The 14,966-nt window shown below is 44.0% G+C and overlaps 1 protein-coding gene across 2 annotated transcripts in view; it reads left to right on the forward strand.

The window, feature by feature from the left end:
* Positions 1-14,966, forward strand: part of TDRD3 (tudor domain containing 3) — a 110,684-nt gene that overhangs the window by 24,469 nt on the left and 71,249 nt on the right. For both annotated transcript variants that reach the window (XM_061629958.1, XM_061629959.1), the window contains exons 2-3: positions 10,001-10,085; positions 11,229-11,294. In XM_061629958.1, the coding sequence (XP_061485942.1) occupies positions 10,001-10,085; positions 11,229-11,294 (151 nt within the window). The remainder of the gene's footprint in view (positions 1-10,000; positions 10,086-11,228; positions 11,295-14,966) is intronic.

Below are 14,966 nucleotides of genomic sequence, written 5' to 3' on the forward strand. Positions count from 1 at the left end.
CTTAAGCATGATTGCATGAGAGTAAATAACATTGAACTCAATAAGCATGCAAATGATCAAACCTGCCCTCCCCTGCCCCTTCCTTTGCTCCTCCCCTTCCAATCCCCTGCCCTCCCTTTCTCCTTTCCTCTCCTCTCACCTCCCCCTGCTCCTCCCCCATGGTCAGTTCTACCTATCCGAACCATGATTACATAAGAGTAAATCCCATTGAACTCAATAAGCATGGAAATGATCAGACCTGGCTTTCCCCTCCTTCCTCTCTCCCTTCCTCCTTTCCCCTCTTTCTTCCTCCTTCCTTGCCCACTCCAGCCATCCCCCCCGTCAGTTTTACCAATCCTAAGCATGATTGCATGGGAGTAAATCCCACTGAACTCAATAAACATGCAAATCATCAAACCTGTCCTCCTCCCCCTCCCCATCCCCTGTGGTCATTCACCTATCCTAAGCATGACTACAGGGGAGTAAATCCCACTGAACTCAATAAGCATGAAAATGATCAATCCATTCTCAGCAAGCTTGCGCAGAATCCCATTTCTTACCTCCCGGATTAAAAAGCAGAGAAATTCACTAATAGGCAAAAAACCTTGCGGTTTAAGAATGTACCTATAGCCCAAAGATATTTCTATCAAACTTTAAAAAGCAGGGAAATTGGGCAGCTACAGTGAATGCACCAGAGGAGCAGGAGACCTGACCTCCTGTCTGAGATATTGGACTGCCCTACAAATTTGTCAAAATGCAAACACAATTTGGGTTGGTCTTTCACAGTCCAATCCACTTCCTGTGTAGTTTGGAAGAATTTGGTAACGTGCCTCTGAGCACCTGCACTCAGCCCAAATAATAGAAAGAAGACATGTGCAGTGCTGATCTTGTTTAGCAGGGATGAAGCAACATTGTTAAGACAGTTGACATAGTTCAGATAGTCACTTTAAATGTGTCTGATTTACTTTGCAATTTTAGTGTAGTTTCCTATAGGAAATCATTTTCTTTTGCTTCTGTTTCTGTGAATATGTGAAGTACAGCAACACTTTGCAAAATTTACACTAAAAAAACTTCAGAAATAATTGTGGAATAATTGCACCGACTATTCTGCAGAATAGTCTCCAGTGGACATGAGGAGTGTCTCAGTTTGCACAAGATAAAACAGTGGAAGGTGTTCTAGCAAAATTCTCGGTGTGCTCTATGTTTTTAATTGATGATGCCCACCTTTCCTTAAGTAAAGTGATTTAAGCATAGCAGGTTGAAAACATGCATCTTGGGCAGGCTAAGTTTGTTTTTTCCAGCAGCTGGAGTCATTGCTTAAGTAGCAATGTATTGTAATCAGTCTGATTTTACATCAAACTGCAGTTTCAGATTCAACTGTTAATGCACCCAAAATAGAAATGGAACATAATCTCCAATTTGAAACACAAAAGGCTGTCTTCACCATCATATGACGCTGACCAATAAAAAGGCTTTGAAATTAACAAAAATAAGTTTGACACAGGTTTCTAGAATGAATAATGAGAGAAATAACATTTTCTGTATTAGATTCTCTATAGAAATAGTAACACAGGAATGAAGAAAAGTAAGAAGAACACCAGCAAACATACAAAAATGCCATTCTCCATCTTTGGAGATGGCAGGTGTTGCCACCACTCACCATATGCCCAGATGCACATGTTACCAAATGCTTCCAAGCTACACAGCAAGTGGATTGAACTGTGTGGGCTATAGGTACATTCTTAAACCGCAAGGTTTTTTGCCTATTAGTGAATATATATAGCTTTCCAAATGTAATACTATGCAAAAATAGTTGCAGGATTGTTTGCTAATATCTTCAGTTGGTTGGTTTATTATTTTTTTAAAAGCTCAGTATCTTGTTGAAAATGATAAATAAAAACAAGAATAATTTGCAGAAATAAATATTAGGTTTGCTTCTTCCTTCTGCCCTCTCAGTAATAAAGATATTTTCCTTTTTAGATCACTTGTCTTAACTGGCTTTTCTCACCAAGCCTTGAAATACATAAAGCATCATAATGTAAATAATAATCTGCTGCACATGAATTCTCAGAAACATTCTCAGCTGTCTTCTGATGCTCTTTGCAACCCTTGTTGCCACCAACTTCAGGCCACTAATGCAGATTACAACTCCTTCCCTCTACATGTACATGAATTTTAAAGCATGACAAAAGCCTCACTCTTTAATCATTGTTCAGTCTTTTTGACTTTAGGCATGGCATGGTAGTTAAAGGGTAGTTAGGAACAACCAACCTGATTTGTGATTTGATTGGAGTAAGAGTTGGTGTTGATTCAGAAATGTATGCGTACCAGTTGACCATTCATTTCTTGTTAAATCCAGCTAAATATGTATGTGAGGCCCTTTGAAAAACATTGCCTTTGACTGATATGGAAATCCAATGTCCATTGTTATATCTGTAGTTGCCATTCATTCAAGTCATCAAGTGATGCTCAGATCAAATGCTAAATGTGCACATGTGAGCTGTTCCTCAGGTGGAGGATGGTGGCACAGATACAGTCCACTGATCCTGACAGAGCTGTTAGTGAGACCTTTACTACTACTTACCTAGTTGTCTTTGAAGTATCAATCAAATTGTTTTCTATTGTCCCTGTTGCAGCAACCTACATGCTGTGTTCCAGTTTGCTGTTTTTACTTATTATTATTTTTATTGATTGGTCTACTGTTGTGTTGTTTAAATTATTTTTAAATGATTGTAATGTTACCCTAGAATAATTTTTACTCAGGATTTGGAGTATAATTTCTACATAAAACAGTTAGCTTGCATGGAACAGTGGTCAGTATGTTTGGTGTGTTTTCTTATTCTAGGGAATAATTTCCCTAGTTCCTGAACTATTTTTACCCTATGTATCTCTTTCAATATTTGTATAGTTCATGATTACTATATTGGGAGGTTATTGGAAGCTAGAGTTCTGTAATGTCACAGAATTAATTGGAATATTTCAACTGTTCTGTCAGAGTATGCATATAAAATAAGTCAATATGGTGCTTCTCAGTCTTTGGAAATAGATAACTGTAAGTTATGTCTAGTTTAAAAGCTGCATTTGTTTCTACTTGACATAGAGTGAAATAGGTCTTGTTCAAAATCTTGTTATAGCAAGCAAATTGTAAGTAGAGGATGTACTTAAGTCTGTTCTGAAGCAGGTAAGCCTGCACAAATTGTGACCAACTAAGCCAAATGTTGCCCATCTCCCATGTACTAAAGATTGCCAGATGCTTGACAACCTCCTTGTTTTTGAAGTTGCAGGTAGGCAGCAAAACCAAGCTAGTCAATCCTTTGTGTGGCTGTTAAATGGCTGGTGGGCTGTGTTTGAGTTGGTGGGTCACAAGTTGTACAGGCTTGCTCTAGAACAGCCTTTCCCAATCAGTGTGCCTCCAGATGTTGTTGGACCACAATTCCCATCTTTCCTGACCTTTGGCAATGCTGGCTGAGGCTGATGTGAGTTGTGGTCCAACAACATCTGGAGGCACACTGGTTGGGAAAGGCTGCTCTAGAGCAACATTCTACACAAAAATGTTAAATGTTGCAGATGTTTAGAACTAGTATGCTTGGAGATGGTAAAGGACTATATAACTTTCCTAACTTGACAGAAAAGATTAAGTAACAGGAAGCAAAGTGTGGGAATAAAAGGACAGTTCTCCTGATGGAAGAATAAGGTAAGTGGAATCTCCCAAGGATCTGTATTGGGACATGGGTTTCTTAACTTGTTCATAAATGATCTAGAGTTAGAGGTGGACAATGAGGTGGCCATGATTGCTATGATACTAAATTATTCAGGGTCATTAAAACAAAAAAGGATAGCAACGAGCTCCTAACAGAGAGAATAGGCACAAAACTGGAAAATGCAATAAATGTAAACAAATGTAAAGTGATACATATTGTGGCAAAAAAAATCTTAATTTGACATATATGCTCATGGGGTTTGAATTGGCAATGACTAACCAGGAATGAGACCTTGGGGTTGTAACGGATAGCACGATGAAGATATCAACCCAGTGTGTGGCAGCTGTGAAAGGCAAATTCCATGCTAGGGAACATTAGGAAAGGGACTGAAAATAAAACTGCCAATAAGAAAATGCCTGTTATACAAATTTATGGTGTGATTGCATTTGGAATACTGTGCACAGTTCTGGTCGTCTCACCTCTAAAAGTATATTGTAGAGTTGGAAAAGGTTCAGAAAAGAGCATCCAAAATTATCAAGGGGATGGAGCAACTCCCCTATGAGGAAAAGTTGCAGCTTTTTTAGTTTTGTGAAAAAGTAAGAGATGACATGATAGAAGTGTACATAATTATGCGTGCCATGGAGGAAGTGAATACAGTAGGGCCCTGCTTTTTGGCATTCTGCTTCTCGGCGTTCTGCTAATACGGTGCGAGCCCCGTCCTCCGTCCCCTTCTCCTCCGAGAGCGGCGGCACGGCCTCACGCGACAACAGAGCAGTTCCCCACTTTTGTTTGGAGGCCTGTTCTTTTGGAGCGTGGGGGGGCAGAAGGAGGCTGAGTGTGATCAGCTGTGGCATGGGGAGCAGAGCATGATCAGCTGGAGTGCGGCACTTCAGGGGCCAAAGGAGGCTGACCGCAATCAGCTGTGGCACGATCAGCTATGGCGCGGGGAGCAGAGCGTGATCAGCTGGAGCATGGCACTTCAGGGGACAAGCGCTGTCAGCTGGAGCGTGGCAGCTGGAGCGCAGTGAGGCGAGGCTGAGCGATGGCAGCGCAGCAGCAGGCTTCATGTGTAGAGGTTGCTCTCTCTCTCTCTGGGGACCCCCGGAGGGTGTCGATGGGCTATGTTCCACTTTTTGGCAATTTTCACTTTGCGGCGGGGGTCTGGAACCTAATCCACCGTATGAGCGGGGCCCTACTGTAGAGAAAAAGTTTTTCTTTCTCTTGCAATGCTGAAACTTATGGACATCCAACAAAGCTGATTGCGCAAAGAGGTGGGAAATAAATGAGGCAGAGATGTATGGGGTAAACTAGGGCCACTTTATTAACTATAACTTAAGAACCTAAGTACATACGAACTCAAGAACTTAAAACATTTCTAACCAGTAAACTGCATAGGGTATTGGAAACATGTGCGGGAAATCCATTAATCCCTGTCAGGCTCCTAAGCCTGTCATGCCCGGGCGAGCCTACCCCGCAGGGAGTCAAGCTGGCCATGCTTCCAGCTCTTTTCCCCCTGCCACACCCTTCAGGTGCAGAGGGAGGTCTTCCTGACTCACGCCCTCCTGAAGCCCCATAACTCCAGGTGAGTGACACAGGTTAACCTCAACAGTGACCCATACCCTGCCCCACAAGGCCCCACAGCCCTGTGCACAAGTCTCTGGGATAACTGATCACCTAAAAAGTGCCTCAGGGTACTCACCGCTTGTACTCCCCTCTTCCCTTTTCCTGCACACAGCTGCCACAGGAGGACAAGCCTCCACTTAGTCCTTCTTCCCCCACCTGGCCAAAATGGCCTCTCTCAATCCCCTGTGCAGTTCCTCTAAGAATGTCATTTCCTAAATCGGACAAGTGAAGACCATCCTCCCTATAGAGCTGTTCCCTATAATGTTTGATCTCTGGATGTCGTGCTCTAAAGAGAATGTTGAACCGCAGGCACTGCAATGTGAAGGTCTTAACTGGAGCCATGACCCTGGAATGTTAGGGAATTAATTATTTGGACTGCGGCCTGATTGTCACTCCAGAAGTGTACCACTCTAAGGTTAAATCCCAAGTCATTCCTTCCTGGTGCCACGTTGCAGGCCACTGTGCCGTATACCACCTGTCCCTTAAAATGACACCAGAGCCACCTGCACCTGCTGCATCTGATGACACTTGCAACTCTGCTTCTAACAATAGGTTCTCTCTCCAAAATGAAACCCCATTAAAATGATTCAGGAATTCCAGCCACACACCGAGATCCAAACGGATCTCCGCTGTCACTCTCCATCTATGATGTGGAGCCCTTAAGCCCTTCATGGCATCACAAAGGTGTCCAATAAATGCTCTGCCTGGGGCCACTACGCAACACGCAAAGTTGAGCGATCCTCCTAATTCCTGTAGTTCCGTCAGTGTGACTTTTCTAGCTCACTGTACCTGTTGAATCATATTCCTCAGTGAAGACAATTTATCCATAGGCAACTGGGAGCTCTGTGCCACTGTATCTAATTCAATCCCTAAAAAGGTCAGGAGGGGACTGGACCCCTCTGTCTTCTCTGGAGCCAAAGAAACCCCTAACTCTCTAGCCATATTGCTAAATTCTTTCATCAAATGCTCACATCTGCCTGAGTCCCTACCAACAAACAAAAAATCATCTAAATACTATCTCCTCTGATCCTGTCCGCCTCCTCACAGCCCATTCCAAGAATGAACTAAAACACTCAAATGCAGCACAAGAAATAGAACAACCCATAGGAAGGGCCCTATCCACATAATACTGTCCTTCATAATAAAACCCTAATAAATCAAAATCCTTTGGATGAACTGGAAGGAGGCGGAAGGCTAGCTTGATGTCACACTTCCCCATCTACGCCGCACCACCACCACCACACCTGTGCACAACCTTCACTGCACTGTCAAAAGACGTGTAGTGAACTGAACATAACTGTTCTGGAATGTAGTCATTCACAGAATCACCTTTTGGAATAAGACAGGTGGTGCACCAACCTAAATTGCCCAGCTCCTTTTTTGGAACCACAAACAAGAGGAGATGTGCACAGCGTTGGTAAAGGTGGGGAGGAGAAAGGACCCAGCACTCTCCCTGCTTGTACCTCTTTATTAATCTTATCTCTAATTACCTCCTCCATTCCTTCCACCGACTTCAAATTCCTATTAAAACTGGAAACCCTTGGCCCCTTATAGGGAATCCTAAACCCTTCCTTAAAACCTTCAAAAAATAATGCCTATCCGCTAACTTGGGATAGTTCCTTAACAAGTTATTCAATACGGAAAGCTTAATGGGATGGGGGCCCTTACTTTGAGCAGGGCCAGCAGCCCCTGGTTTCCTTCCTTGGCTATCTCTTGGGAGCCTGAAATTCCTGCCCCTGGGGCAACTGTTAAATGGGTGAGCCCCCCCCCCCCACAAAAGGAGCATTCATGCCTGAAGCGGCATGGATTTCTGGCACAATGTCCACGGGAGCTGTATTCCCAGCAGAGTAGGCGGGGTTGAACCACCTGCCCCGTGCCTCCCCTGGCTGCATTGGTAACCTGTAACTTGGATACCAGATGGCCGCTATCCAACCAGTCCCCAGCCACAGCCTTTGCTCCTGACATGAGCTGTAACCACAATTCTGGCTCCTGCCTGTCCCATCTCATACTCGAGTCAAAAGCTATCTGCATCCTAAAAGCCTCATCATAAGCCAGCCATGCCCCCCCCCCCCAAGAACTCATTATATGCTCTGAATACAATGTCAATGTATTTCATGAGTACAGCTCCCTTATTGGGCAGTTTTTCAATACAACCCCAGCATAAGTCAGGAATCCTGCCAACCAATTGGACAAATTCCTATGCACTTTCTTCTTTTTGTATCTTTCCTTCTCCCTGTCCTTCCTTCTGTTCTTATCCACTTGCTCCGGTTCTCTAAACAGGAGCGAGAACACAGCCACAAACTCACCCTTCCATATCCTCTCCTTCGTTGCTGGGAGAAGATGATACCCAAGCCTACTCAAGTCCCTGCCATATGGGATGTCTGTATCCCTCACCGTGGCATACGCGTCCTCCACCCCCTTTGTCCGGCCACAGCCTCTTCTCCTGTCTGTGTAGCTGCACTAACTATTCCAGGTGTAAATAGCTGCTGTTCTGCCACTGTCTGCCCCCCTGAAGGCCTCTGTCCTTGCCCGGCACATCTCCCACAGCCGCCCATGTGGATGGCCCTGCTCGTGGCACCCCCCAGTAAGGCCAGCCCCACAGTAGGTGCTGGCCCAGAGCCGGCCATGCTCATGGTTGTGTAAGCGCATTGGCCTCACCTGCCTGGGGGTTTCTCGGTGTCTGAGGCTCCTGAGTTTTCCTCTCCGATTGCTGTTGCTCCACCTCAACTGGTCTTCCCAGTGGTGGGGTAGTGCTGCTTGATGAAGCTTCTAGCGCATCCATATGTGCTGCAATATTCAACAACAATTGTTTAGCAGAGGTCCTCCTCACCTTTGCAGGCTTCTTCCCAGCTGCCCTTTCCATAGCCTCTAACCTCGCCAGAATACTTCTAATGTCAGGGGCACCCTCCCCCTCTGAAGCAGAATCCTCTGCCACCGACTGCCTGTCAGGAACTTTAGCAGGCTGCTTTGGGGCTTTACCTTTTCCCCTTTTATCCCCAACACCTTTTCTTGGTGCCATGCTAACTGATCCTAACTGAACTCTGCCACCCAAATGGCTTAAATAACCGTGTTGGTTGTCAACCTCCAACCCTTATCAGGGTTACCACCCCCCAGCAGGATGGGATCCTAACAGTTAAGGCCAAACTGCAAGGTGAGCGTTAACTAGTTTCTCATCTCTTAGGTAATGGCCCACTCTTCCAAACCCTTCTATCCTCCCAGCACCTCTTTAAACTTCTATCCCACAGCACCTCTCGAGCAGGCCTCACTTAAGCCTCCTGCTCTACCCACGGCCTCTCTCCCCCCAGCACCCGTTAAGCTCCTAGCTCCTCCACAGAACCTCCTCCCCCCAGGCTCCAAACCCTAGGGGCTAGGCCCCACTGCTCGTCTCCTCCGTCGCGGTCCCGTCTAAGCTGCTGCTGCCACCACTGCCAGGCAGCGTGCATGCCCCAGAGATATGCGGAGGGGGAAGGTCACTATCCTTCCCAGCTGGCCACCGCCAGCCAGGACGCGGTCCTTCCCTGCCGGCTGCCCGCCGTGTGCCGCCTTGGGGGAGGTCACGATCCCTCCCAGTCGGCCGCCACCAGCAACGCTCCTAGGCCACTGCCTAGGAGAGAGAACCGATGAGGGAGGACGCAGTCCTTTCTCGCGAGCCGCCTCGTTGCCGCCGTGAGGTCAAGGTCTGTCGCGGTCCCTCAAAAACAAAGGAGGGAGGTCAGCAGGGTCATGGCCCTAAATAGCCTCCCCTGTTCCTCCCCCACATCGGCGCATTTGGTGCCAAACAAGCGAAAGTGGCTTCTTGCCCTACTTCCCACTCCCTGCGCAGAAGCACTCCTGCCCAGACCCCTTTCGGTGCCGGATGGAGAGGAGCGGAAATGTTGAAACAGTCAAGACAGACAAAAGAAAGTACTTCACGCAGCAAGTAGTTAAACTATGGACTCTGTCCTAACAGGAGGCAGTGATGGCTGCCAACTTGGATAGCTTTAAAAGAGGATGAAAGCCATTCATGAAGCATAAAGCTATCAGTTCCTACTAGCCACGGTCGCTGTGTTCTCCCTCCACAGCCAGAGGCAGGATGCTTCTCAATACCAGTTGCTGCCAACCGCAAGAGTTGAGAGTGCTTTTGCGCTCAGGTCCTGCCTGTGGGCTTTTCCACAGGCATCTGGCTGGCCACTGTGAGAACAGGATGCTGGACTAGAGGGGCCATTTTTACGACGTTCTTGTATTGTGTGCATACCAAACGTCAAAATAACAAATCAAGTTGTGGTTGCCTTCTGAGCTTACTGAATGGTAAAAATGGTCTGGAGGAAATTAAGTAAAGCAGTGAACATAGGGAGGCAGCTGCATTTCATGAGCGGGTGCTCACTGGTTCTACATTGGATCTCACCCATTGTTTCCAACAGTGACAAACCAGTTGTTCCATGAAAGCTCACAACTAGACTGTGAGGATGAGAGTCCTATCACTTGTTTCTCCCCATCATCTAGTATTTTGGAGATAGTGTACAGATAGTTTAATATCCCAGAATCGGCAATATATATACAATTTGCTATACAATTTAAGTGCATCTGGTTGGTTTTGTTTGTTTACTTTTAAAGTGTTTTTAGCGCTTTGTTTGCCACCCTGGGCTCCTGCTGGGAAGAAGGGCGGCATACAAATTAAATTAATAATAATAATAACATTTCATCTTTTATTTAAATAGGTACCTGTCAGGTGAAGGAATTGAAGCTTGCACAAATTCATCTGACAAAGTCAACATAAATGACATTATCCTGATTGCACTAAATGTAAGTAGCATTTGTGAACTTTTAGAACTATCACTTATTTCGGCCATTAGTTTATGGGATGGTTTATATAATATGAAATGAAATACTGTAGGTTTTCAGTGTGCTATTCCTGTAAAAGAATTACTAGAAAACCCCCAAACAGGTTAGAGTAGAGTAAACAATTAACAAAACAAAAAGGGTGGAAGAATAGATGCCCTGTCAAGTCCCCTTTCTTTCACCCTTTGGAATCGCATGGTGAGCTTATCCCTTGAAGGTTTTCACACCCATGTTTTCCTGGAGCTTTTCATACACCTTGCAAAGCTGTTCTAGAGGATTAGCACCAGGGCAACACTTTCAATTACCAGATTGCATTATCTACATGATCCCACATGCATATTTGCAGCCATGAGTACTTGAAACTTGATGTTCAACAATACAGTGGATGCATAGAATATAGTTATGTAAATAACTGATGTAGGTTATGTAAATGCTAATTGGGAGGGGTGTGTGAATAACCAACAGTTAAACAAGAGAGAGACCATGATTTCTAATAAAAATGACAAGAGAAATCTCTGGTATCGGGTCAACTGTTGTATGTTTTAGGACAATAGTATAGACCTATAGGTCAAAGTTGACACAAACATTTGAAGCATAAGCTATTTAATTCTATAGTTCAGCTGCTTGTCTGTAAGATATAATCTGAGGATGACAGTATTTGGGGTACTATTATATATTTATTTTATTAAAAATAACATTCCATATGAAAATAGAAATATCAGTAATAGTTGGCTGTAACTGTAAAAATATGAAATGTAAAACCTGCTTCAGTTAAAATCAGACTGAAACAACTAGGTCTTTAAGCCCATTAAGAAATACAGAAGGAGCCAGTCATACCTAGCCACTAGAGGCTTGAACTGTAATTTCAATTAAAAGGGCAACAAATCTTTCTGAGATTAAGTCAGTGTAACATTACTTGATTCATATTAATTAGGGATCATTCATATTTGGACTGTTCATTACTTTGCATAAAATATGACTGTTTAAGATCGGTGTGTGAGAATCACTATGAAATAATGGTTTCCTGTTATAAATTATTACTTGTTTTTCTTTCTGTATATGTTTTTGAAAACAGTACTCAAACTTAATTTTTTATTTTAACTTCAGACAGATTTAAGAGCCATTGGGAAGAAGTTCCTCCCAAGTGATATCAATGGTGGCAAGGTGGAAAAGGTAAAACTACTGGTTGCTGCACTGCTTGTGTTCCTGAAGGTTTCCCAGCTGAACTGTATCTTCCTTTTCCCCCTGCCCCATTCCTGAGACGTTTGGTTGGCAACCACCTTGCAGGGCCTACTGATGCCAGAAGATTGATAGATATGTTGTCCCACCTACCTGTCAAAGCAGCACCTCCCAAGTGCCTGACAGCCAGCTGTCTATTGGACATTAAGTGGGAATAACAATTGGCTGTTGGACAATAAGGAATCACTGCGCAAAGGCCTTTGCATGCCCTGTGCTTTGCACTTCCCAGGCCCAAAGCATAGAGCTGGCAAAGCTGTTTTCTTCAGGGATCACCAGTGTGATCAGGTTTCTCACAGTCACATCTCTGCCTGCCTGTCAGGGATTCCTCTGGTTCCTCAGCCTCACTTCATGTAAAAACAGGTTTCCTTAACTCTTTGCTGCCACCAGTTCACACAGAATACTTCTTTAAACCCTCCTAGGAGCATGCATGGTAGGCTTTGGGTGAGAGATGACACCGCCACTGAGAGACAGTATAAATCTTAAACTATGTTGTAGATTTATTAAAAGGATATTATTCACAAAAGGCTTATTTTGGGACCTTACAGGTGTTTGCTGACGGCTTCAAAAAACTCCAGAGATATGGTTGCTGTCACCAAGCCTTTAAGTGGCTCTCCCTCCAATTTCCCTAAACCTCCACACCAGCCAATTATTTCCACAGCCCAGACCTCTGTGCCCCAAAGCTCCTCTGGTTGCGCTTCTGGCTGTGGGACAGTTTAACCAATTTTATACCTCCACTTGTGTTGCTTCCCTTCAGCAAGGCCTTTCTTCAGGGTGGTGCCTTAGACTAACTCGGTCACTGGCCCACTTGTGATCTTCACCCTTTCTGATCTTAATAACACTCTGGGGCTGTGTGTGTGTGTGTGTGTACATATATAAATAAAAACATATAACATTTCTTTAAACACAAACACACATATATAGCATTTCTCCACACTGCTCCAATACCTGATGTCACATACTATGTCAGGTGTGGGGCAGGGAGGTGTGGTTTGGGGAAAACAGCCTCATGAGCCAAATTTGGACCAGTGCTAGGTGAAATTTGGCTCATGAGCCAGAGGTTCCCCATCCCTGTTTTAAACTATGGATTAACTGAAATAAGGAGTTTGCTATTTGCATGATATTCAAAAGTTCCTGAGTTGCTGCTACCCCTACTAACCCTTAGTTGTGGTGGGGAGGAAACAAACCAGAACCAGGCATTGCATTATATGTGTACAGCTGCTCCTGGTTTGTTTCTGTGAAACCACAGTTAAGAAGCTTCCTGATAACAACTTGTTTGAAGGAAACCATGAGTACTGGTTAGCATGTAATACAAAAACAGCCTCCGCTTTGTTTCCTTCCCAGTTAGGGTTAGCCGTAGAAGGAGTGACTTGCGAACTTTTGAGCAGCATGCACCAGCAGAACCTCATTTAGGTTAAACCGTAGTTTAAAATAAACTATAGTTTACAATCATGTGTAAACTGGGCAAGAAAAATGAAATAGTACTTTGATTCTTTTGCACAGTTGTCACAATTATTGTTTAACTGATGGTTATGGTATCTTGTCAAGTCTGACCAATTTGTAAGCAAGAAATGTATGAACTGTTGCTAATACAATTAGCCATTTCCTAAATAATTAGAACAACCTGGTTACAGTTATAAGTGATTCCCCAGCTTGCAACTGAAACTTTACCAAATGTAGTGTGAGTGCTTAATGTGCTCCATATACTTGAGAATTTAGATCCAGCTCAGACTGAATGTAAGCTATGGTAAGATTATTTGAAAAACAAAGGGGCATTAAATGATAGGTATTCTCTAGACCTGTCTGCCCTAACTTACTGAGATTGGTAGATCGTATGTTAAGGGAAGTGAAAAGTTGCAAAAGTTATTAGGGAGAGTGTAGAGGTCCTGTTCCCTGATCCACTGAAAAATTATTTTGAAAAGTTATCTTAATTTTTAGCTCTCTGTGTATGTGTAACCTTTTGTACTGTTTAACCATGTTGTTATCAAAATGTGATGAACCTAGTTGCTCCGTTCACTTAGTTCTGGGTTGTTTTCCCCCTGATATGGAACAAAGATAGCAAAGGAGTGACAATACAGTTTCATGGAGCTTAGAAGCATGAAATACAAGCTTCAGCCACAAGATGGCTGTATTTGATTAAACTTAAAGGAAAAAGTTGAACTTCTGTATGTGATAAATAATGTAACAGCATGCCTTACTGTAAATAGTTAAAATATTTCAAATTTGTAAACATTATTTAACATCAGGATTATCAAAATTAAAAAGAAATTAATGCTTTTCAATGTATGAAGGGTTTGCACAAATTTAGAGCTAATTCAGGTTATGCATAGTTAGTTATTTTTCTGAATTATTGTTGGAATATTTAGCTTAATGTGTTGTAATCAATTTAGGTTAGCTGTCTTGGTGTTTTCTGCAAATATTTTTAACTAGGAGCTTCATGTGCCAACCACATATGCGCACATGCGTGCACACACACACAGAAGGACTCCCAACCCTACCCTCCCAGAATCCAAAACAAACACACAGAGCCAAGGGCTCCCAACCCCCTGCCCCAGGGACTCCCAAACACATACACACACATGGCAACTCCCAAACGTCCCCCACCCACCCCAGGCAATTCTCAAAACGGCCCACCCAGGTACTTGCTGTCACCTCATTTAGGCTGCTTACTGGCTGTCACTGCCACCACTCTACCTCAGCCGCTTACCTGCCTCCCGAGTTGTCGTTCCTGCGTGCTCACCTGCCTGCTCACTTCCCCACCCCTGACCCTGGGTCCCCTGATGATGTCGACCTGCTGGCTTGCTTGCTCGCTCGCAGGCACTCTTGCTCACTCATCTGCCTGCCATCCTTGCTTCCCGCACTCCCTCACCTCCATTGCCCGCCTTCCTTCTGTGGCTCCTTGCCCCCATGTGTGATGGTGTGACAGCTTACAAAAATATAATATAGTTAAATATCTACTTAGTTCTATAAATGAAAAGTAGGGATCTGTTATTCTTTCTTTACATTGTTGTGCTGAAGGCGAGACCCAGATCTTGTTTTTTGTCGTACTAGGCATTTAAGTGAACACTTTCAGGAGCCTCAGTTGTATAACTGAATGTGTGTTGAATGGCTGTAACCTTTATTCGATAAGCTGAAAAAAAATATGAATGTCTAGGTATGAGTTTCACTGCTGTCTGGTCAAATGCCCTCTAGATGGCATCATAAGGTAGAGGAGAGAGGAAATTGTGCTTAGACAAGGAGGCCTTTGCTAGGCTTAACAAGGAGGTCTGGGGATTGGGGGACATTTCAATTTACAGATTCTCCTGTACTGGCAGCCTGTAGATATTGGACTGACTCACATATGTGCACAAGCTAAAATGAGCCTGAGGAAAGGCTCATGCTCCCTACTCCTTTTCCTGTGCAACTTGGAGATGAACTTCTGAGTATCCAAGAAACACAATTCAGCACTCTACTTTTAGTAGCTGAATCCTACCGTGAAGAAGATCCCCCGGTTTAAAAACAAACAAAAAAACCCTGTTTGGGGACTGTTTCAAAAAGCAATTGGAAGAAGGGCTTTTTTGTCTGTCTGTGTGTCAAGTATATTTTGTCTCATGTGTCTCGATGCCTTTG

This window comes from Rhineura floridana, chromosome 5 (assembly GCF_030035675.1).
Source record: "Rhineura floridana isolate rRhiFlo1 chromosome 5, rRhiFlo1.hap2, whole genome shotgun sequence".
NCBI lineage: Eukaryota > Metazoa > Chordata > Lepidosauria > Squamata > Rhineuridae > Rhineura > Rhineura floridana.